At 40.3% G+C, this 23,061-nt stretch overlaps 1 protein-coding gene across 12 annotated transcripts in view; it reads left to right on the plus strand.

Moving 5' to 3' along the window:
* Positions 1-23,061, plus strand: part of ptprsb (protein tyrosine phosphatase receptor type Sb) — an 81,465-nt gene that overhangs the window by 55,530 nt on the left and 2,874 nt on the right. For 5 of the 12 annotated variants that reach the window (XM_030159910.1, XM_030159914.1, XM_030159913.1 and 2 more), the window contains 26 exons: positions 2,973-3,109; positions 3,351-3,495; positions 5,525-5,842; positions 5,976-6,166; positions 6,310-6,336; positions 6,610-6,727; positions 6,933-7,586; positions 7,705-7,887; positions 8,333-8,427; positions 9,738-9,991; positions 10,237-10,324; positions 10,555-10,773; positions 11,489-11,646; positions 12,295-12,309; positions 12,532-12,644; positions 14,389-14,486; positions 14,750-14,873; positions 15,336-15,511; positions 15,681-15,800; positions 16,409-16,563; positions 17,792-18,077; positions 19,126-19,304; positions 19,688-19,814; positions 20,689-20,814; positions 21,968-22,122; positions 22,294-22,429. In XM_030159910.1, the coding sequence (XP_030015770.1) occupies positions 2,973-3,109; positions 3,351-3,495; positions 5,525-5,842; positions 5,976-6,166; positions 6,310-6,336; positions 6,610-6,727; positions 6,933-7,586; positions 7,705-7,887; positions 8,333-8,427; positions 9,738-9,991; positions 10,237-10,324; positions 10,555-10,773; positions 11,489-11,646; positions 12,295-12,309; positions 12,532-12,644; positions 14,389-14,486; positions 14,750-14,873; positions 15,336-15,511; positions 15,681-15,800; positions 16,409-16,563; positions 17,792-18,077; positions 19,126-19,304; positions 19,688-19,814; positions 20,689-20,814; positions 21,968-22,122; positions 22,294-22,429 (4,397 nt within the window). The remainder of the gene's footprint in view (positions 1-2,972; positions 3,110-3,350; positions 3,496-5,524; positions 5,843-5,975; positions 6,167-6,309; positions 6,337-6,609; positions 6,728-6,932; positions 7,587-7,704; positions 7,888-8,332; positions 8,428-9,737; positions 9,992-10,236; positions 10,325-10,554; positions 10,774-11,488; positions 11,647-12,294; positions 12,310-12,531; positions 12,645-14,388; positions 14,487-14,749; positions 14,874-15,335; positions 15,512-15,680; positions 15,801-16,408; positions 16,564-17,791; positions 18,078-19,125; positions 19,305-19,687; positions 19,815-20,688; positions 20,815-21,967; positions 22,123-22,293; positions 22,430-23,061) is intronic. The other 7 variants (XM_030159917.1, XM_030159919.1, XM_030159918.1 and 4 more) reach the window with 5 other exon arrangements.

The raw sequence follows: 23,061 nt of genomic DNA on the forward strand, positions 1-23,061 counted from the left end.
CTGCAAATGACATACCTTAGTCCGGCAAACATAGGGGTCCATAGACTTCTTTATAATTTGCTGGGATACGTTTCCTTGTTTTAATTATACTGGTTATTTCCTGGTCAAGGATGATGGATGCTGCACTGGTGATGATAAATCAAGGTTTTAAATGCATTTTAGGTGGAAATCCAGGAGGCTCATGTTGCGATATGGCATGGATATTCACTGAGAAAGAGTAAACTTAAATCCGTGAGACGAGCCACGTCTGAAAAGAGGATGAAATGATGACAGTGTGACAGCTGAGGAATATTTTTCTGTCTCTCAGCAGTTATCTGTGAGTGTTTAACCTGCCCTTGACGTCAGAACCGAGGAATAATGTCAGTAAATTTGAGAAAAACAGACTTCGCTTATCCCATGTGAATGCATCATAGGAAATACAGATGAGGGGGGTTAATTTCCAAATCAGCTGAGGTCCACAGGTTATACTAGTCTTGTGCAAATATGACTGATGTGTATGTTTTAGTGTGTTTAAGCTGTTATGAATGAAGTGTGTGCATTTATCCTGCACGCTGCGGAGGGTTTTAAAATGCATTTCACTACAGGTCACAGAATACATGGACTTTAATGTAATTTAGAACCTATTCTACTGTTTACCACAACATTGTCTTCATTATTGCACGTAAGAGCAGTAATGAAGGAGGTATACCCACTGTGCTCTACATAAAGTGAATTGAACCCATGAGTCATTCTGAATGTACGTCAAAACTCACTGTGGAGAAGTATAAGGAAATACAGAAGTCTGGAGAAAAGGATAAAGACCTTTTTCTTGACCTTTTATTTTTTATAACATCAAGTCAGAATGAAAACCACCCACAAAAGATGAGAGTAAAACTGTGAATTTACAGTTCCATCAGAAAACATTTTGTTTTCATGTAGAGAACCAGTAGTTTTTACATAGCATGAAATAGGTGAAAAAGTTACACATTTAAATAACACTAATGTAAATTTACTGTTTAACCCATAAAGACCCAGTGTGACTTTTGAGGTAGTTCCCAAATTATTTTTTTCTCTCTATTTAACCTTTCTTATGTAATTTATCACCATTTTTTATAATAAATTGTATTTTGTGAATTTTTAGTGAAAATCAAGTATTTTCTTATATTTAGTTTACTGATCATGTAGATGTTTATAAAAGCTCAGATTAAAGGTGAGGGTTATCATATCAAAATAGAAAAAACTGAAGAAAAACTGACCTTTTCAATGATATATATCATTAACTGAACATAAACCAAGTGTGTCCATCCACCGTCATTGATCCAACTCCATGGGTTTTACCAGTGAATCAATGTTGTAGAAGATGACAGTGTTTCCATGGTAACTACGGAGCCTCAAACGTCCAAATGGGTCATATCTGATGACCATGAAAAGATGACAAACTGTATTTTACACCAATTATTTACATGGATTGATAGGATTAGTGGAACAACAGGTATGAAACAGTTTAGATCAGTAGCTTTTGGCTTTTGGGTCTTTACGGGTTAACTATGGGTATTATGTGAAAAAGGTGCAGATTATGTATTTTATTAGTGACTTCTTTAACATTTCAGAACAAATTATGACTTTAAAAAGTAAACCATCTAAGTAATATATTGATTTTAAGACTATTTTTAGTTTGTCTTAAATACACTTACTTACAGTTTCTATTCTAAATGTATATTCTGTTCTTCCCCAACACTGTAGATCTATGCTAAATAGTGGTGTTTGTTTATTCATATGTAAGTGGGTGGATTCGTATCTAAGTGAGTGGTGGTTTGTTTTATGCAGATGTGCATGTGCAGCAGAGCACAAATGAGCAATTGCTTATGTGTGCTTGTACACAAACAGCTAAGTATCTCATTTGAGTGACTTATGGGAAGTTTGTGAAGCAATCCACTGTGAAATGCTTATAAGCTGGACCTGTCAGTAACAATATGAATCTCATAAAATGAATAAATTCTACCTGTTTGGACTGAATTGTGCAGACATATGAGGAGGCAACAGGGTTTAACAGCTAAAAGTGTCTGTCGTTCCTCTCTGCTACTTGTCACTGTGACAGCAGCTGAAGGTTTTATATGAAAGAAAGTAGCAATAGATGATTAGTCACAAGTCAGTGGAAGGATTTGTGCTTTAATTCACATTTAGCACAAGCCTGACATCTTTCAGCATAAGGGGCAATTTTATAAAGAATAGAAAATATTGAAACATAAAAATATACGAAATGTACAGTACTTCATATGTAAAATGTGGTGGTTGTTTGATCAAATTTAATTGACAGTGACAAACTGTGTCTCCTGGCAGCATAAGGACATCATACAGGAGCCATCCTCGCATTTGAGATCCTCTGGGTCTAAGGAATTACCTGACAGGCCTTTTTTCCTCACAGAAATGTACATATTTTAGAGCAGTAAGAGCAGGGATTAAAAAAAACCTACAGTCCCACATCTAAAAATGACAAGACATATATTGTTTTGTTTACATGTGCATTTCTGCCATACCAAATATTTTGAGACATGTCAAAATCTGAAGAAACCTTTCATGTTATTCAATGTTACAGTCCATTTCATTTGGTCGCCTGTCAATAGCATCATATGCTCTTTGCTAATGTTAACGTTTAACATCATTTGTGGCTGCTTCAGTAGAATGAAATAAATGTGTGTCACTGAATGTAATGTGAACCAAACATTAACACTTAAGAAACTGCATACCATGTGTTTAATAATTAACCATTATAATCACAGCTTTAATGACAATTTAATAGCTTTTTATATATATGTAGGTTGCTAAAAAGTTGTCCCTACAGACAAAGGGAGGTTTTTTACAATGGAATAGAAAATGCAATAAAACAACAAAATGCAAATGGCCTGTTAAATAAAACATTATAAAATAAAGGCCTTGGCATTCATATGTATTTTTCTCATTTGGAGAAAATTGTTTGTGTCTTTTCCTTTCAGTTCCAGGCCAACCAGGGAAGTTTAGGGTCGGTAAGGTGACAGACACCAGCATCGAACTGATCTGGGAACCCGCGTACACCAAGGAGAGCATCGTCAACTATGAGCTCCTCTACAAACCTGTCAAATTTGGTAGCGTGGTAAGACTTGTAACTTCACTTTTTATTATCTCTGTCTGGAGACATTTCTTAACAAGGCAAAGGAATAAGAGGACAGATAAAAGAAGAAGTTTAAAAGATTAATGCCAGCGTCCAGCACCGCTGTCTCGCGTGGTGACTGTCTTATCTCTTTGTGCTCTTCAACTCTCCTTTAAGCCTTCTGTTTCTCTGTCCTCACCCCACCTCTCGTTCTGTCCTCTGCTCTTCTCTACTGCTCTCACAGGAGAAGCTGACCTTCGGGCCAAGGAATTCTTACACAGTGGTGGGTCTACAGGCGGATACTGACTACTCCTTCTCCCTGGCTGCCACCTCAAACAAAGGCCTCGGTGCTTTCACTAACGAACTTGTGCAGAGAACGTCGCAAGCCAGTACGTCTCAGTTTGACTGGGTTTACTTTTTCCCCCTCCAGACACACACACACACACACTCATTTTCAGCAGATTTCCACTGTGGTACGTGTCAGTCTCTATGCAGATCTTATGCAAACATTTTGTCCTCCAAACACACACAGCTCTTTGTACATTATCCTCAGCTCCTGACCTGGTAAAACCTGGGAATCATCTTCACATCTCTCCATCTATCTTGTTTATCAACCCATCTGTCCAAACCCCCTCCCATCCATCCATCTATGTTTGACTGTGCCTTTCTTGCTCTATTCAGCCTTTCACGTGTTTTTTACACAGCCAAAACATCATGACAGATGGAGATGGAGTACCGATTAATGTTTCACTTTTCCTTTTCTTCGCTCTCCTTTCACTTTTTCCACTTTATCAGTGTCTAATATCTTTGAAAGGGGCGAAACTGTTTGCCATTTATTGGCTAGCAGCCAGGGGTGAGGAGTTTTAAAGGATTGTGGTTGGTCCGCTGTGTTGACAGGTGAGTACTGGCCAGTCTGTACTTTATCTGTGATGAAGTCGAATTCTAAACCTTGTATCATTTTCTCTCATTTCCTGCACAATCATTGAGAGCCAAAAGTGTCAAATAATTTCTACTTTGTAATGACACATCATGGTATTTTGTGCCTGCTTATAGATGCAGTGATAACAGAGAAAAAGGTGCAAGGAAAAGGATTCACAAAATAGTCAAGTAAAAATAAAAAGCCCCCATTTTTCCAGTCTATGGTGGTGAATCGCTTCAGAGGTAAGTATTTCCAATCACACTTTAGATACATGATTTCATCCTGTGAATTTACAGTCAGATTATTTGTAGAACTGAGTACAGAATGTGCTCTTCGGAGGTCTTCTTTACCTCCAAAATGAAATTGAGACCAAGGTGGTACACCAGAGTAGTTTACAGAAGGGACGGGAAGGGAAGGTGCTAGATAAGCAGACTATTTCATGCAGCAGAATTCATTTCCCAGGGAGGTTATGTGCGCTTTGTTATCGCCAAGCTTTGGTGCACATCTAGATTGTCCCCCGAGGCCAACAGAACAGTGGCGGTACGGCTGAGTGGATAGATACTTGAACCTGTCAGCTATGACTATTACACTCCTACACATACACACATGCTATACACTCCTGAGTTCACACACACAGCTTAGATGCCGAATCCATGCTTACCATGATGGGTGTGTTACTCAAGGTAAATTATACGGCGTGAGTGATAACATGGAGTCAGAAATCTGTGCCGATGAAGTTGTGTGATTTTCAGTCTGTTTTCTGTATCTATGTTTGCTCCAGTAAATATGGCAGCCTGACTAGAACTACTCCTGATTCAATTCTTGTCTACAATTCATCATTGTAGCCTGACTTTCAATATCCATCTGAGTGCCTTTCTCTCCTGGGGCTTTTTTAACTGCATCTAAAATCCTATCGGCGTTGTGTGAGATCTGTTTTAGTTTGTTTTCTTTCCTCCTTGAAGCCCAAGACCTTCCCCTAGTCAGGAGTGGAGTGTCTCCGACCACTCTATTATCCTGAAAACTCAAGGATTATGCTGCTGTACAGGGTAGCGTTGTGAAATGTATATATTTGGTGGTATTCCTGTGCAGTGAGCTGTGCATCCCTACTCTACTCAGAACAACTCTATCTGTTCTCATTCATAAATCTGAATCCTTATGGTGTAATCATTAGATAAAATATGATCTTTTTTATCAAATGCATAAGTGTCCAGGACATAATTGAGTTTTCTACTTTCTAGGTCAATACTCCTGTCTGGTTTATTTCATTAGACTCTATGCCTACATTACGCATTACCATTATGTGGTCGGTCCCGTTTTTTCTTTTTGTCCTGGTGTTATTTCTTTCAGTTCAGTTCACCTTAGTTTCTTATTGTTTCCTTTTTTATCCTCACTCCTATCCTTCTGCTTGTATTTCCCCCTCTCTTGCTTTTTCTGCCCCGTTCTCTTGGGTCACTCCTAAACTCTTTGCCAATTGCCTCCCTTGCCCCTTGTCCAATCAGAGCCCTCAGCTGCACCCGAGGGTGTCTCCTGTGAGAGTGCCAGCTCCACCTCGCTGAGAGTAAGTTGGAAGCCGCCTCCAATGGAGGGCCAGAATGGAAAATTGGCAGGTTATGAACTGAGCTACCAGAGAGTATCTGGGGCACAAGGCGGAGGTCAGGGCCAGGAGGTGAAGGGGCTTACTATCCCGCCCCAGCAGGGGGAGACAGTGGTAGAGGGGCTGGAGAAATGGAGTTGGTACAACATCACCATGGCAGCCTCCACTGCAGAGGGAACTGGACCCAGCAGCCCAGCTGTGCTGTGCAGAACTGATGAGGATGGTAAGAGCGAGAGTGAGAGCCATAGATCAGACCTAAACAGTATTGATTGTTTAGTTGATTATTTACTGGCTACACAGTTGGTCACTTAATTACTCCTGCATTAGTGCATGTGTGTTTGTGTGCGTGTGCTTAGTTCCTGGTGCAGCCCCTCGTCAGGTTGATGTCCAGCCTCTTAACTCCTCAGCGCTCCACATCACCTGGCGGTCTGTGTTGCCACGGTTGCAACAGGGCCAGATCCGTGGCTACCAAGTTCATTTCAGTCGTGCCGATGGTGAATCACGAAACCTTCCCCGAATTAAAGACCTTTTATTGGATGAGTCTCAGGTGACATCCCAACTGAATACTTAAATAATGTTTAATGTTTATTTAATCATCAGCCATCGTTCTTTCCTGCTTTGGTGCTTTGACTCACTCTTTCTCTCATCTGTCTCTGCTGCCTGCGGGGTGTGTCCTGTCTGTGGAATAAGATGGAGGAGGATGACTCCGCTCACTATGTGAGTGCAGACTACCCATTCTCTGCTTTTATAAATGAACTCACTATTATTATGTTAGAGCTATTAATACAATTGGAACACACAAAGAGGCTTATGAAACCTGTGTTAAGTTTTACCACAGATTTAATAAGCCGATTTTTGACAGTATTTTAAAGCGAGTTTGTGTTATTAGTGGTATACAATGGTAAGCAGAAACACTCAAGCAGTTTAAATTGGAGAGAAATTAGGTATGTGGCATTTGATCATATTTTTATGCATTTTATTCCCCCACAGGAGATGATTTTGGGGGGCCTTAAAGCAGAGACCTTATACTCTGTCTCAGTGGCAGCATACACCACTAAAGGGGATGGAGCACACAGCAAAGCCAAGCTGGTGCAGACCTCTGGGATCGGTGAGCATATGCCAACTATCTAGTACAGTGCACTGGATTTAGTAACAAACATATTCAGGAATTGATCACACAGTAAGATGCACCAGGAGCCAGCAGTAAATATGGAATCAAATCGATTCTAATTCTTCCACAAGATTTACATGATATGTGTTGTTATATATTTATATTAAGATTGATTTTCTGCTGCCTGTGCTGTCGTTTACAGTGCCTGGTCCCCCCTCCCTTTGGGTGCGCACAGGATCCGGTCCATCAGTGGTTGTGCGGTGGGCTCCTCCACTGGAGTGCTCTGAGTCAGGCTCTGATAGCCAGGGGCTCCCAGTGGAAATCCTGGGCTACCGCCTGCAGTTCAGCCTGAAGAATACCTCTTTAAACACCACAGTAGATTTCACACATCGGGAGAAAAACTTCACTGTCAGAAACCTTTCCCCAGGCTCATCTTATGTCTTTGTCCTCTCTGCAAAGAGCCGAGCAGGCTACGGAGCAGTTGTGCAGCAGGAAATAACAGTTCCAATGCTTCCACCCTCAGGACATCCTAAAATATCTGACTTTGTTAATGCCACTTGCTGTTCCCTCCATCTCTCCTGGCTGCCCCCTGCCCCAGAGGACAGCAATGGTGTCATCACAGAATACACTATTGCTTATAGGGAGGCTGTGGGCCCCAAACCCTCTGCTGTCCCTGGTCCCTCATCCATGCCAGCTTCCCCACGTCTGATCACACTCCCATCAAGTGAGTCCAGCTACACCATCTTGGGTCTGAATTACAGCACAGCCTACGAAGTGCAGCTCAGAGCCCACAACAAGGCAGGGCCAGGTCCCTTCAGCCCACCTCTGGTGTGCAGAACCCTGGCCTTTGAAACAGGTAGGGCTGGCTTTACGTCTCTGGAACACCCTATACCTTCTAAGCACTGGTTCAAGTTCACATCTCCGTTACCCTTCTATGGATTTCACTGCAAACCACTAACTGCAGTCTGGGCCAGTTCTTTCAGGTCAGCCTGTGCACCTCATTGAGGCTGAGAACTGCAAAGTCCAAGGGAACGCAACTACTCCCCTCAATCTCCTCCACTCACTTACCTTCATCACCTTCCCTTCACCACCAATGGAAGCAGGCAGAATGTTAATGGATGTTTGCTTCAAGAGCACAGCTTATCACAAACCCTCAGGTAAAAGTCAATACAGGGCTGGGACATACAGTATCTAATGCAGAAGGTAAGTATTGAGTCTGACTTAGAGTAAAAATCGCATCTGGTGCTGTATCTGCAGGTAAGCATTTTTTATCTGATAGACCTCCACGGCCACCTTTTCCAAAGCCTTTGCTGACATGCTGAATTCTGAGTCTAACAAACACTACCTTACACTCTGAGAATGTGGCATGTCACATTCATGCAGCTGGTCTGTCTGTTATTTGTACTGATGACTCTTGCCATCCACTTTCCTCATCACCTGCCCATCGTCCTAACCATCATGTTTTTGTCTCCCAGTTGCTGATCTGACTGACATGTCCTCTGTTTCTCCAGGGTTGCAGTTGAAAATCAGACGGACCTGCCCATTCAAATCAAATGCTTCATCTGAAGTGATTTTGCTTCTTTCTGTGTTTGCCCCTTTCAGATGTGCCAAGGAATTTTTCAGTCAATTTGGCCACAAAGACAAGCGTTCTTCTGACCTGGGAGTTTCCGGAGAGCAGCAACTCCTATCGCTTTACTGTATGTCTGTGTATCGTCTAGCGCATGTACCCGTTAGCTGAAATTTGATATTATAAAAAAGGTGGTGTTGTAACAGTTTACAGATGATATTTATCTAATATGACCAGAAGTTGTTTTAATTAAACACATCTCTTAACTTGAATTATACGTGTACTTCCCTACGGTAGTTTTATCAGATGCTCTTTACTTATAATTTCTTGGATGTGTACTTTATTTCTACATAGAGATATGTGCAAATGTACCAAATATGAAGGTGAATATTTTCAATTAACCACAGAACCCTAAAATTTAAATATGAAAACACTTTTCAACCATAGATTAAAACAAAGTAAATATAGGCTTGAAATGTGAACATGGTTAAAAAAACAGTACAAATATAATATGTATATTAATTATAATAGAATATAATATAGTACTGTTTAACCATACAACGCTTGAATTGTAACATAAACAAACCTAAAAATGAATATGGAATCATAGAAGGCAAAATATAGCTCATCATAAGAAAATCTAAAATATATCAGTGTAACATGAATGTGTCAGAGGAACACAAAGCATAGTTCATATCATGAAAATACAGCATTACTGTCTAGACTGAGATTTGCAACACAATAAAGTAAGTGATAATAATCAACTATTTTTTTCATTCATCACGTAATGATATATTGTCAGATTGCACAGCTCTGTTTCCAGAGTGTGTTATTAATATTATCCAGTTCTACAACTCAAACTTATGTGTGGCAAATCACTGATGATGAATGACGATTGTGTTAATTTACTCGATAGATCATATCCGAGAGAGGTGTTACAGGGGTTAGGTACTGAACTGTCTCTAAATGAGCACATTGGCCTTTTACTAAATCATGACCATGCTAATACTAATGCTAATACAATACTAATGCTAATACTTATACTAATACTAATGTTAATACTAATGCTAATACTAATGCTAATGCTAATACTTATACAATACTAATACTATTACTTATACTAATACTAATGCTAATACTAATACTAATGTGAATACTTATACCAATAATAATGCTAATACTTATACAGATATTGATGTTAATACTAATACTAATGTGAATACTTATACTAATACTAATACTAATACTAATGCGAATACTTAAACTCATGCTAATACTAATGTGGATACTTATACTAATACTAATGCTAATACTAATACTAATGCGAATACTTATACTCATGCTAATACTAATGTGGATACTTATACTAATACTAATGTTAATACTAATACTAATGTGAATACTTATACTAATACTGGACTAACCATTGTTTTCCTCCAGGTGGAATATAACCAGCAAAAGTTGGAGGTGGATGCTCGTCTGAGAAAGGCGGTCATACCAAACCTTCAACCCGACACCAACTATGACTTCATGATCACTGCTCCTGAGGGCAACATGGGAGGCCTTCGCCACCGAATCACCGCAAAGACCTCACCGCCAATCACCATCCGCCGCCCTGAGATTGACCACACCCGTGACACGGAGACAACAATCACCATAATCCTGCCGTCACTGGAGACTCGCACCCCTATCAAGTAAGAAAGGAGGAAGACAGTCTGTGTGTATGGGTTGTCGTGGTTTTATGCACGTTGCCTTGGAAGAACTTGCCATTTTTATTTTAGATGATTGGAATTTCAAAGGCCTGATGATGATAACAGCACTTGACTGACAAGATTTCTGAGATAGTTTTTGGTGAAGAAAGTTGACAGAGACCGTTTAGAAATAGGTCAAGACATGTTCTCTACAGCCTAATCTTGTTTGTCCTCTTGTGCCCTCACAGGAATGTTTATGTTGTTGTGGTTCCGCTGAGGAGAGCCCGAGGTGTCATCAGACACCTCAAGAGCCCAGATGAAATGGACCTAGAGGAGGTGAGAAAAACAACAAAGGCACCAGCACCCACTGATGTCTGTGCCTGGAAGGAGGGAAGGACCTATAAACACAAACATAATCTCACTGCTAAAAACTCCTGGCGATGCTTACCCTTTTTAATTCAATATCAGTGTTTAAACATTAGTCACAGAAATTGGAATGTCGTATTTTTTGTGTCTGTGTCTTTCCTGTCACTTTCTTTATTTTTTTCTCACTCTCTATCCCTCAGCTGTTAAAAGATATCAGTCAAAGGCAGAAGGATTCTCGGCAGCAGAAGCAGGTGGACCTACGTCGGGCTTACATCACAGCCCGTTTCACACCTGCCACCTTACCAGCCTTTTTCACCCTGGGGGACCAGCTAGACTACGGAGGCTTTGAGAACCGAGCGCTTGAGCCAGGACAAGAGTACGTCTTCTTCATCCTGGCTGAGCTCAACTCCACGACCGGGGTACGAAAACCACAGTGTCACGTCTCTTCTCTTCTGCGTTTATAACCCCTCCCTCATTCCCTCCTGCCAGTGTTTCTCTCCTGCAGGCTGTCACTGTACATTGTAATCAATATGGCCCACTGCTAAAACAATAAAAGTCACGTCAGTCAAAATGTTGTAAGCAAAAGGCAATAACCTTCACATACTTCCACCACCGATGCTAATAAAATGTCTACCTACTGTGGCAGTAGAGGAGATATGGCCTCATATGCTATTTGTTTATATATGCAGTGGAATTGGAATGGACTATACAACTGAAATTAGGATAGATTTTATCTATTTTATTACATTTTTTTCATCAGGGCATGTTAGCCCTTCAGACCAACACTCACACAGGCATAAGCTCATTTTCTACAGTCTACACATGTACAGCATAGTCATGATCACGGTCAGTCTAATGCAACCGAATGCAATAGTCCTCAGTGATTATTACCTTTGTGTGTAGAAGGTATATTTCTCTTGGGACTATATTAGACAAGTGTGAATTTCGTAGCTTTATTCTGAGGAATTTTGATAAAATGCTGAATATATATAATGTATTTATGTGTAGTCTATGTATGTGTCTGGTATTCATTCTCTCTGATAGCTATTATACTGCTAACAGCATTTCGTAGCATACATAAAGAAACAAACGCTCTACTTTTTCCTGATTCTGTGCCCGTATGTCTGATTGCAGAAGATGTATGTGGCCAGCCCCTACACTGACCCAGTGATTGCCCCAGATTCAGACCCCCAGCCCCTTGATGCAGGAGACGGTCTAATCTGGGTGGTGGGTCCTGTTCTAGCAGTGGTCTTCATCATTTGTATCGTCATTGCCATCCTTCTCTACAAAAAGTGAGTGGGATCGTTTCACCATAAAATTACCATAATGTAAGCAATACTGTGAGGTAGAAGTTTAACTACAGTGTTTAGCATCACTGGGCAGAAATAGCATAATTACATAATTACAAAGAGGAAACAGAAAATCTATCCACTTTTATGGATTGTCACAGGTGCTTTCAGAAATATACAGAGATTAAATATGTGATTTACAGCTGTAATTACCAACTGCTGTTAAGAATCAAGAAGATTCAGTCTATTGTTAATGTACGTTCTGTGATTTTTCTCCAATTTCCTCCCCTGCAGTTTTAAAGGATTGGTCTGGCCTATATTTTTGTCAGTAAATTTCAGTTCATTGTCACTTTCCTGCAGTGTGTTTGGGCTCTGCAGCAGCTCCAACTAATATGTAAATGGTAAAACTACTGTCACACCAATTCATGCTGCTATTCCTTACATTTGTTCCACTTTAGAAGTTTGTTCTCCCTTCAGACAGCTATCCAACAGTCTGACCCCGCTTTAGGCAGGGGATATATGCTGCAAGCCATCAAGCTTTTGAATACTAATGCAATATATTGATTTTCCTTTCTAACAATCTATGTGTTTCCTTCCTTTTCTTCCTCCAATTATGCATTCCTCGCTTCCTTGCTTTTGTTTCACTGGAAGCAGCAAACCTGACAGGTAAGATTAAACCAGTGTCAAGCTCTTTGTTCATTTTAACCTGCAGCAATTACATGATACCAGATGCTCTACAGAGAACTTGTAAAACACCGTAGCTTTTAATGCCCTGTTTATTGCAATCAAGTAGCCATGCTAATGATGTGACAGCACAGAGTGTGTTTTTGTCTCACTTTGCTGTTTGCATGTGTTAATTGCTCTTTTGACTCACTGATGTCTAAGCAGCAAGCGCAAGGACTCTGAGCCCGGAACCAAGAGCCTGTTGAGTAATGCAGAAATGATGGCCCATCACCCAACAGACCCTGTAGAGATGAGACGGATCAACTTCCAGACTCCTGGTATGGAGCATTCACTCAAAACAAGCACCCAAACACAGACTTTTTATTTGCATATTAAAGTGTACTTCCGATTGCTCATCATTCAATAATGAAATATTCATGGGACTAATTTTATCCTTGCTAAGATTATACCGACAAGATTGTGGAAGTACGCCTCCGCATCACAGCCTCCAACCAACATGTACCTGGCAGCTTCCTGTCATTTTTGAGATCAAAATGGTCACTGCCCAGGTAGTACAGTCAGTGCTTAGTCACGGTTGAGTCATAATGGTGTGACAAAATCTGATCATCTCCGCTCGCCCACATTCCACATGCCAAGCTCCAGATAGCTCATCAGAACAGACAGCACACACACACACACACACAAATTACAGAAATTTGTCTCATCAGACTTCAATGTGTCGGACTCGGGTTTAATGGTCAAAATCATACATCAAAAGGTGATTCTTGGGTTAACTGCAATCGTGTGTGAAGGATTTTACCCTGTTCCTGCCAGCATAACCATCTAATACCCCACTGTGAAGTAACTACATGGATTTTGCCGTGCCGTACCTCCTGCTGTGTGAGATCTAACAACACAGCTGCTTTGGTCACGGCACCAAGCCGATGGTGCTTCCCTTTAATTTTTTCCATTCAATTAGCAGCATCCAAAATAATACAACTTTGACTAATTAATGAGTGTTCTCACTATATTTTTGTGGTTGCAATTTATAGACTCATCAAAAGGTTCGTGTTGAAAAGATGACAGGATGTGTCATCTTTACCTGCCGCGAAGCATGGTATAAAGCCAAGTGATGCCTTTTTTTAGTCCATAGATTAAAGTTTAAAGTCTTTTTTTACATGTTCCTGGGAAGCGAATAAAAACCCACACGAAAAAAAAAAGCGCCTCGGCTCTTCTCTTCTATCATACATATTTTTTTTTCCTCTCATGTGGCAGGAACCTTGAAGCTCCCGCTTCCACCGCTTTTTCTCTCTTGAGATTTGTGCTTTTGAGATGCTTGGGAAAGATGAAATTTGTTTCCAACAAAAGCGGGTGATGCTATCTGAGGTCATTTCGGTCGTGACAGGAGCATTTTGTCGTGATTACCTGTGGGTGCTGTGGTGCGAGGCTGTAGAAGAAAATAACCGTCCATATAAGCCTGTATTTGATAGCTGCACGTAGACATTTTATTGCAGTTTCATGCTTTAAATCCTATTCATGGTGCCTCGACATGCATAACAATTTCAGGAACATTGAGAATGCATTCTGACTTTACCATTTAGTGGATTGTGTTTATTGTATACAGAGGGTTATGTCTGAGTGTTACTGTGATTTATTGACATACATATTTGGCTTTTCAAAGCTCCTCTCCTTCCAGCTGTGAAAAGAAATTACTGTAAGAGGCATAGGTTGCCTCCTTTGTGTATGTGCCTCTATGTGTATGCACAAGCCTCCTAATTAGTGTTCTGTCTGTGTTTGTTTTCTCTGAGTCGTTGCTCCTCTGATCACAGAGAAACCAATTTATCAAAGAAAAACAATTTACAAACAAACAAGGCTTGCCTCACTTTGTCCAAGCACATGGATCAAAATTGATTTTCTGCCTCAATGTGTTCCTTAATGATATGTGATGTTGCTTGATTGTATAATTATCTTCACATCTTTGCATATGAATGATGTCAACCTGCAGTAATTTAGGATATTTCGCTGAAGTCTGCTTCACCTTTGGCCCTTACCCCCCACTCTCTGTTTCTCGTTATCATGCAGGAATGATCAGCCATCCACCGATCCCCATCAGCGAGTTAGCAGAGCACATAGAGCTGCTGAAAGCTAATGACAACTTGAGACTCTCCCAAGAGTACGAGGTGGGAAAACATTATCATTCCATATGAGTAAAGAGATTGTATCCTATTTTTTATAGATGCTAGGCCTGTGCTTCATAACGCAAATGTGATTTAACATTTGTTTGTCAGTGTGGCGACTATATGTTCATGATTAATTCAGCACTGCAGTTTATTGCTGTATAACTACATTACACAGTAAGAGCAGACTATCCATTAACCAGAAATGCACCACTAAATATGCTACTGCACACTTTTAATGCATATGTATTTGCTGCTCTTTCTAGTCCATTGACCCTAGTCAGCAGTTCACCTGGGAGCATTCCAACCTGGAAGTTAACAAACCCAAAAATCGCTACGCCAACGTCATAGCATATGATCACACCAGAGTCGTCCTGGCCCCCATAGAAGGTGAGCAATACTTGGAAAAGAAGACATGTAAAGCAACTTAAAAGAAGATGTTTAGACATTCTAATGGAAGTCTGAGCAAATTTGTGTTCAGAGGGTAAACACAATGGGGGAAGAGAGGGAGAGCTGCGTGATGGATGAAATCTGAAATTGCAAACAGTGCTCAAGACCGGCTGTGTGCAGTGGCATGAGACTGACAAACAGCGTGAGTGCATTCAAGTGCAGCCAGCACTCCTACAGAACAAGAGGGGAGAATGGATTTGATCTGGAGCTCATGAATTTACACCGACAGTCTTGTTTGTTTGTTGTCGTCCACGAGTCACCCAACAGCCGTCTGCTGAAAGCTGCGGCTGCCAGAAACAAACAGTTCGTTAGGCTGTTTGATGTCATACATGGAGGTTAATTTATTATGTCGCTTATGCAGATTGGAGTTTAGCAAGATCCTTACAAGTGTCTCATTTGCAGGTATCCTGGGGAGCGATTACATCAATGCCAACTACATTGATGGCTACAGAAAGCAGAATGCCTACATCGCTACCCAGGGTCCACTGGCGGAGACGTTTGGGGATTTCTGGAGGATGGTGTGGGAACAGAGGGCCGCCTCTGTTGTTATGATGACACGTCTGGAGGAAAAGTCACGGGTAAAAAAAAAACAGGTTTTCACCCACTGCCCCATATATCTGGTACTAGAATGGTGTTGCATATGCATAAACTTAGAGAAATGTGCTTTTCATACAAAGTCCAGTCCCACAGGTCTGGTCTGAAAACAGGAGCAGAAATAATAATGATGTCTTTTGTTCATCCATGCAGATAAAGTGCGACCAGTACTGGCCAAGTCGAGGCACAGAGACTTACGGGATGATCCAAGTCACACTGTTGGATACAATGGAGCTGGCCACTTTCTGCATTCGCACCTTTTCCTTGCATAAGGTAAATTCTGTCACTCTCTGTCCCCTACCGTTTATGCCATTTACTCACAGACATTTCTTAAATTATTCTTAGTTACCCATCCTGTGCAAAATACTTTGATCTCTTGCATTTACAGTCAGGAACCAAGAGCAAGTGGAGTAATCATGAATCACTCCTGCCAGTGAATGACTGTGCGAGTGGACACATGGTGCAGAATAGATTAGTCTGGGCTTCGTGGAGTGTTCAAACCAGGCCAGCCTCCCTGTGTCAGGCACTGAGATTTGATCACTGTTGGAAGCAGAGCACTTTCTCATAGCACAGGGCTAATCTAGGGCCGTCAGACTCGAATGTTTCTGTGGCCTACTTACAAACACAGAAACTAGGCCAAGTGTAGCTTCCAACTGAAGCACCACGACTCTAAATATTTGTTGATATGTTTTGAAAAGTCAAGTAGAAAATAATGCACATGAAATATTCTGCTCTGCTTCCCTTAGTACCCTGATTGGTTGATAGATTTCTCTTTTTTATGTTGGAATGTTGCAGTGAGGCAGTCATAAGCAGGGTTGTCCATCTACAGACAACTGTGACGCCAGTGGTTATAATATTTTCATGCTTGTGTCTTATATCAGAGTGGCAGCAGCGAACGGCGAGAGGTGCGTCAGTTCCAGTTCACAGCCTGGCCAGACCACGGTGTGCCAGAATACCCCACCCCCTTCCTCAACTTCCTCCGCAGAGTCAAAGCCTGTAACCCCCCTGATGCCGGCCCCATCATCGCTCACTGCAGGTACACACGTATGTTTCAGGGGTGGAGCCAAAGGGTGTCAATCACACTTACAACACATGACCAACTTCATAACTTAGTGCAGCCCATCAGATGACTATAGACATAGTCATAGAACTGAAGTTACACTAATTACTGTTTCTCAAACAAAACAAACTGTACTAAAACTAATCTTTTGTGTTGCAAAGTGCCAACAAAAGGCTTACTTGAAGAAAAGCCCAAAATTTAATTTGTGTTTACTTTTCTTAAAAATACAAAGTCAGTAGCATAATCATTTTTACTTCTTGCATTGTTTCCAGTTTTTCCTGCCTGCCTGTTTTTTATATTCTTTGAGAAATGTGTATTGTTTAGAAGCTCTATACACTTTTAAGAAACAGCCAACTTAATGTTTTTGGCAATTTAATTGCTGTTGAAAACTCTGAAATGTTCCTGTTGTTCATTTAAACAATGATTCAGAAACCATTTGTCAAGCAGTTATTTGCCACATAGAAACAAAGTTAAAAAGTAACACAGCCTGGCCAAACCTATAAATCAGGAGTGTCAAACTTATTTTAGTTCAGGGGCCACATTCAGCCCAATATGATCTCAAGTGGGCCAGACCAGTAAAGAACAGTGAAAACAGTAAAATTACTTTAAGAAAATCTATAGTGTCCTTAAAAATGTGACTAACATGAACAACCTGAAAAAAAAGTGCAATTTTAATAATATTCTGCCTCAGTTTATCATTACAACTTACAGATCACAGTGGATCTACAAATACAAAAAACATTTAGTAACAGGAATAATGTTATTGAAATTGCACTTATTTCTCTTAAGATATTTCATGGTTGTTCATATTTGTTCAGGTTATTCAGGTTTTTTTGTGAAAGGATAGTTTTCATGTAATTTCATTTTTTTTTTACTCTAAGACAAAGAGAAACATTTGTAGTTGTCATTATTTATAGATTAAATGTTATTATTTTACTGGTCTGACCCACTTGAGATCATATTAGTCTGTATGTGGCACCTGAATTCAAATGATTTTGACACAGTTGATTGTTAATATCGTCAGTGGAATTTTTGCATTTCATCCCAGGGCCAGATTGGACCCTCTGGAGGGCCGGTTTTGGCCCGTGTGCCATATGTTCCACATCTGCACTATAAACTTTTTCTGGCTCTACCAATGATTCATTTATCCATGAAGTTCTCCTCATTCAGTTCTTACATCTTGTTCATTCCTGTCATTGTCCAGTGCTGGTGTCGGTCGAACTGGCTGCTTTATCGTTATCGATGGCATGCTGGAGCGCATTCGACACGAGCGCACCGTGGACATCTATGGTCACGTGACCCTGATGCGGTCACAGAGGAACTACATGGTGCAAACAGAGGACCAATACAGCTTCATCCATGAGTCTTTGCTGGAGGCTGTGGCCTGCGGGAACACGGAGGTGGCCGCCAGGAGTCTGTACTCATACATGCAGAAACTGTCCAAGGTGGAGAGTGGAGAGCATGTCACTGGAATGGAGCTGGAGTTCAAGGTAAAGATGAGGCCAGGGGTTTGAGAGGGACACAAGGATAGACCAAGATATAAACGCGCAACGCAGAGACGAAACCGTTCAGTAAATATAGCACAAAAAAGAACAAAGGCTTATAGGATGGTGTGGTATAAGCGAGGGTCAGAACTACAAAATCACTTCAGACAGGGATATAAATCCAAGGCTGTACAATCATATAAAAAATCCAAAAACAGGCAACGTTTAGGAGAAAAACAAAGCAAAAGAGTCAGGGTTAAAACCAGGAAAAGCTTCAATGTTAAACACACGGGATACCAAAACAAATCTGTACTGAAAGAGGGGAACACACAGACTTAATGCACTAGGGAGGGAAAGATGGACCTACTGCCAGGGGTAGGAAGGAAAGTTACAGAAGCAAAAGAAGAGGATAAAAATTAAGGACAAACAAATAATGACATCAATCTAAAGAAAACTGAGTGATGTCATTTAAAGCCACATATGGTTGTGGAAAAAATTATTAGACCATCAAAAGTCATCACAAGCAATGGTTATGCAATCAAGTACTAACTCCTGTGTGTATCATGTGACTAAAACAGACAGAAAAGAAAACATAGAATGCCTAAAAGCACTGTTTTTGGCAGTACAATGCCATATGAACTTAAGTGATTTTGGTTATTAGCAAGAAAACCATGGAAAATGGCTAGATATAAGCTCTTAAATTAAACTCTTTTGAGCTATTTTTGTTGTTATCATTCTAATTTGTCTAAACAAATGTACTTTTAGTTGTACCAGGCATTAAAATGAACAAGAAATTGAAGAAAACAAGGGGTGGTCTAATAATTTTTCCCGCGACTGTATTGTGACAGTCATAGAATTGTATTAATCCGATGACCTTACAATTGTTGCATCCAAAGTTTGTTGTTACATTCATCTGACCCCTTTGGATGCATATTTGCGTTACACACGAGCCAACCATGCAAATAACTCTAATGTACCCTGTGCCTTGATATGCAAATTGTTTCTTTTGTAAACCCGTTGTGATCACACATGTACATTTTCTCTCCCCATGCAGCGACTGGCTAACACCAAAGCCCACACATCCCGGTTTGTCACAGCCAACCTGCCTTGCAACAAATTCAAGAACCGACTCGTCAACATAATGCCCTACGAAACCACCCGTGTATGTCTCCAGCCAATCAGAGGCCTGGAGGGTTCCGATTACATCAACGCTAGTTACATAGATGGATACAGGTATATTATGGAAACACTAATGTGACCTGACTTCCTTGTCCACTTATGATCGCTTGATGAGTAAATGGATTGGATAGGTGTTCACCACAGAACTCTCACCTGTCACGTCCAGTCATATCTGTCGTTACTGTATACATCTTCCCATTATTTGTCTCACTGCATAGCACTCGCTTCAGTCATGATGAAGGGACACGCTGTGCATCGCTTCTGATGATTCAGGCATTCAGCGTGGTTGTACACACATGTTTTGACTGATCCTCTTCTTTCCTGAAGTCTGACCTCTTTTCTCTCTGATGTTTGACAAAGAATGGAACACACAAAGAAGTAAGGAGGTGTCTTCATTATGTGTGTGTGTGTGTGTGTGTGTGCGTGTGTGTGTTTAGGCAGCAGAGAGGTTACATTGCCACCCAGGGTCCACTGGCTGAGACTACTGAGGACTTCTGGAGGATGCTGTGGGAACACAACTCCACTATAGTGGTTATGCTCACTAAACTGAGAGAGATGGGACGGGTATGGATAAACACACATCGGTTTCTATAGTTTTGACATTTTGTTTATTTGTTTGTTTGTTTGTTTGTTTGTTTTGGGGGGGCATCTTAGCCATTTATTAATTTAGATTTTTTTTTGTTTTGTTTTATGGACTTCACCAAGAATATATGGGATGATTTTCACAATAATCTTAAATAGATAATCCAACAATTTATCAGCATTTGAGATTTTGCAGAATGACAATTTTTACTTTATTAGTTGTTATCAAATAACAAAACAAAGTGTATCAGATGATACAATGTATTTGGAGTTCAGAAGTCCTTTTTCCTCTTCAGCTCATAAGCATTTTTTACCTTTTGCAATTTTATTTAAAAAAAAAAAAAAGAAGAAGAAAAACCCCCAATGTTTAATTATTTTTTGTACCATTTACCTAATTGGACAATAAGTGAAAAATCGAATTAACGAAAACCTAATTGTTTCTAGATTTACAAGATCAATACACCATTTTAATTACCTTAGGAAGGTAGGGAATACTTTTTTTTAGTATCCTGTTACTATTTTATTATTTTATCTCATGACGTTCCACATATAACGAGATGTGAAATATAAGAACTGATGCTGTGCAAGTGCAGTGTTAAGAAAAATTAATTTTCCTACACACCTGCATCAGGGAGAGGTGGATATGCCAATACAGCATCTTAAGTCATTTTTGTTATTTCAGTTACTGAACTCATTTTCCTTTTTTAGTGCTAGTTTTACATTTAGTTTTACTTTTTGATATTCTTGACACATTTACAGTATGAACTGTTGTATTTCTTCTTTCTACTGTACCATTCCATCTCAACACATGGTGACACAGATGTCACTGATACTTTTTTGTGTTCTACTCCCTCAGGAGAAGTGCCATCAGTACTGGCCCGCTGAGCGCTCTGCACGGTACCAGTACTTTGTGGTGGATCCCATGGCAGAGTACAACATGCCCCAGTACATCCTCCGGGAGTTCAAAGTTACAGATGCCAGGGTGGGTTCATGGAGTCTATGTGTTTAAAGACTTGTTCTCTTGTTGTAAGTTGTAACATAACACTCCTTGACTTTCCTGTTCTATTCCCATTCTGTCAGCACCGTTAGGAAGCAGCCATGCAAAGCATGTCCTATCGACCTGCAGTGTGTGTCTGTTAGTGTGTGTTTTGTATGTGAATATGTGTAGCACAACAGGTTACCTTAGCACTATCGACAAGCTGCCCCAGATTACTCATTCAACAATGCTGTCTCCAGAATACCATGGCAGCATTTGTGTGTGTTTATGTGTGTGTGTGTGTGTGTGTGTGTGTGTGTGTGTGTGCGCACATATATGCCAGTCATAGATAACTCCAGTTAAGCCTGTCCAGCACTGACGCCACATCGACAGATGCTCTATTGATCTCCATTAAAGGGGAGTCAGAAGGGCTGAGCAGAGGAGAAAAGATGTAATTGCCTACTGAGTGGTTGACAGTAGCAGACGCACAGACATTACAGCTTGAAGTTAACCACAGCAACTGATTCAGGGTCAGATAACAGTAATCATTAGAAGGAAAAAAGGATATTGCCTGACAGAGTTGTCCTTCCCAGTCAATACAACCAGAAAATGCTCCTTAAATAGACTTTTTACAATGATGATGTCACATGAACATGAAATTAAGGATAAATTACTTAGTATGTGTTGAAAAGTAGTGCACAGTAGTGTTGGGTGAACCATTACTGGTTTACATTTCCTGCATAGTTAGATTTTTTTTTTTTTGCCTCAAAAGACACATTGTAGTCACAGTGATAAACAAACGACACTGTTTTGAGGAGGAAGTAGTGTTAAAGTAGTGGGCCTCACTGCTTATTTTTAAGTTCTGAGTTTTCTAGGTTGAGGTTTGCATAATAAAAAGTGTGTACTTTCTGTGATTGTCATGTATACTGTTTACTTCATACGTTCTATAATTCTGTAGCCACTAACCCATATTGTAATCAAAGGTTTAACTGTGTGGTAAATGATGAAATTCAGTGTTTAATATTCTCTGCACTCCATACAGTAGAATAATTGACCAAGGCCCAGTCAGATATAGATATTGTTATACACAACCTCATATAATTGCAAAATACTTAGCTTTTAAACATTTAATTCTGTTTTTCATCCTTAACTCATTCAGGATGGCCAGTCACGGACGGTGCGTCAGTTCCAGTTCACTGATTGGCCAGAGCAAGGCGTGCCCAAATCTGGGGAGGGCTTCATCGATTTTATTGGCCAGGTTCACAAAACCAAGGAGCAGTTTGGCCAGGATGGACCCATCAGCGTTCACTGCAGGTAGGCAGCTGGCTCCATGTTAGCAGCTTGTTAACACCTCATGCTTGTAAAAAATGAAACTAAATACATAGCATACATTTACATAATTACAGAAGTAGGCCAGCCAGAGTGTAGCATGTGTTGTGATCAGAGCGCTGACACATAGCTGAATGTTTTCTTGTATGGGTGCAGTGCTGGCGTGGGGAGGACAGGTGTCTTCATCACGCTGAGTATTGTCTTGGAGAGGATGCGTTACGAAGGAGCTGTGGACATCTTCCAGACTGTCAAAATGCTGCGGACACAGAGACCAGCCATGGTGCAGACTGAGGTAAACACTGAACAAAACCACTATGTGCCCATAAACTGGCTAATGCCTGTAAAGACTTAATCTATGTTAAACAGTATTTATTTTTATTTGTCATTATATCTCTAATAAGATGCAAGAGCTGCAGATGCAAATTATTGATTGAGACTTTGTGAATAGAATAGAATAGAATAGAATAGAATAGAATAGAATAGAATAGAATAGAATAGAATAGAATGTATTGTCATTGTGTAAGAAGTTTTGTGACACGTAACTAATGTCTTTGACTATATAAAAATGACCACAAACTGTTTTGTGTTAATCTATAATTGCCCATAGGTGTGAATGTGAGAGTGTTTGATTGTTCATCTCTAAATGTCAGTCCTGAGATGAACTGGCTACTCATCCAGGGTGTATCCCACCCTCGCCCATAGGTACCTGGGATAGGCTCCAGCACCCCCCATGACCCTAGTGAGGATAAAGCAGGTTCAGAAGATGAATGAATGAATGAATGAATGAATGAGTGAATGAATTTTTTGTTTTATGCTTTCTTTAATGTGAAGAACTGTTAAAATCAGTACAGTGGAATCTTTAAAAAGTCATGAAGACAAGCATTTCTGTGATATCACTTTAGTCTCAAGTGGTGTTTATGTGGA

Source organism: Sphaeramia orbicularis, chromosome 17 (assembly GCF_902148855.1).
Source record: "Sphaeramia orbicularis chromosome 17, fSphaOr1.1, whole genome shotgun sequence".
Lineage (NCBI taxonomy): Eukaryota > Metazoa > Chordata > Actinopteri > Kurtiformes > Apogonidae > Sphaeramia > Sphaeramia orbicularis.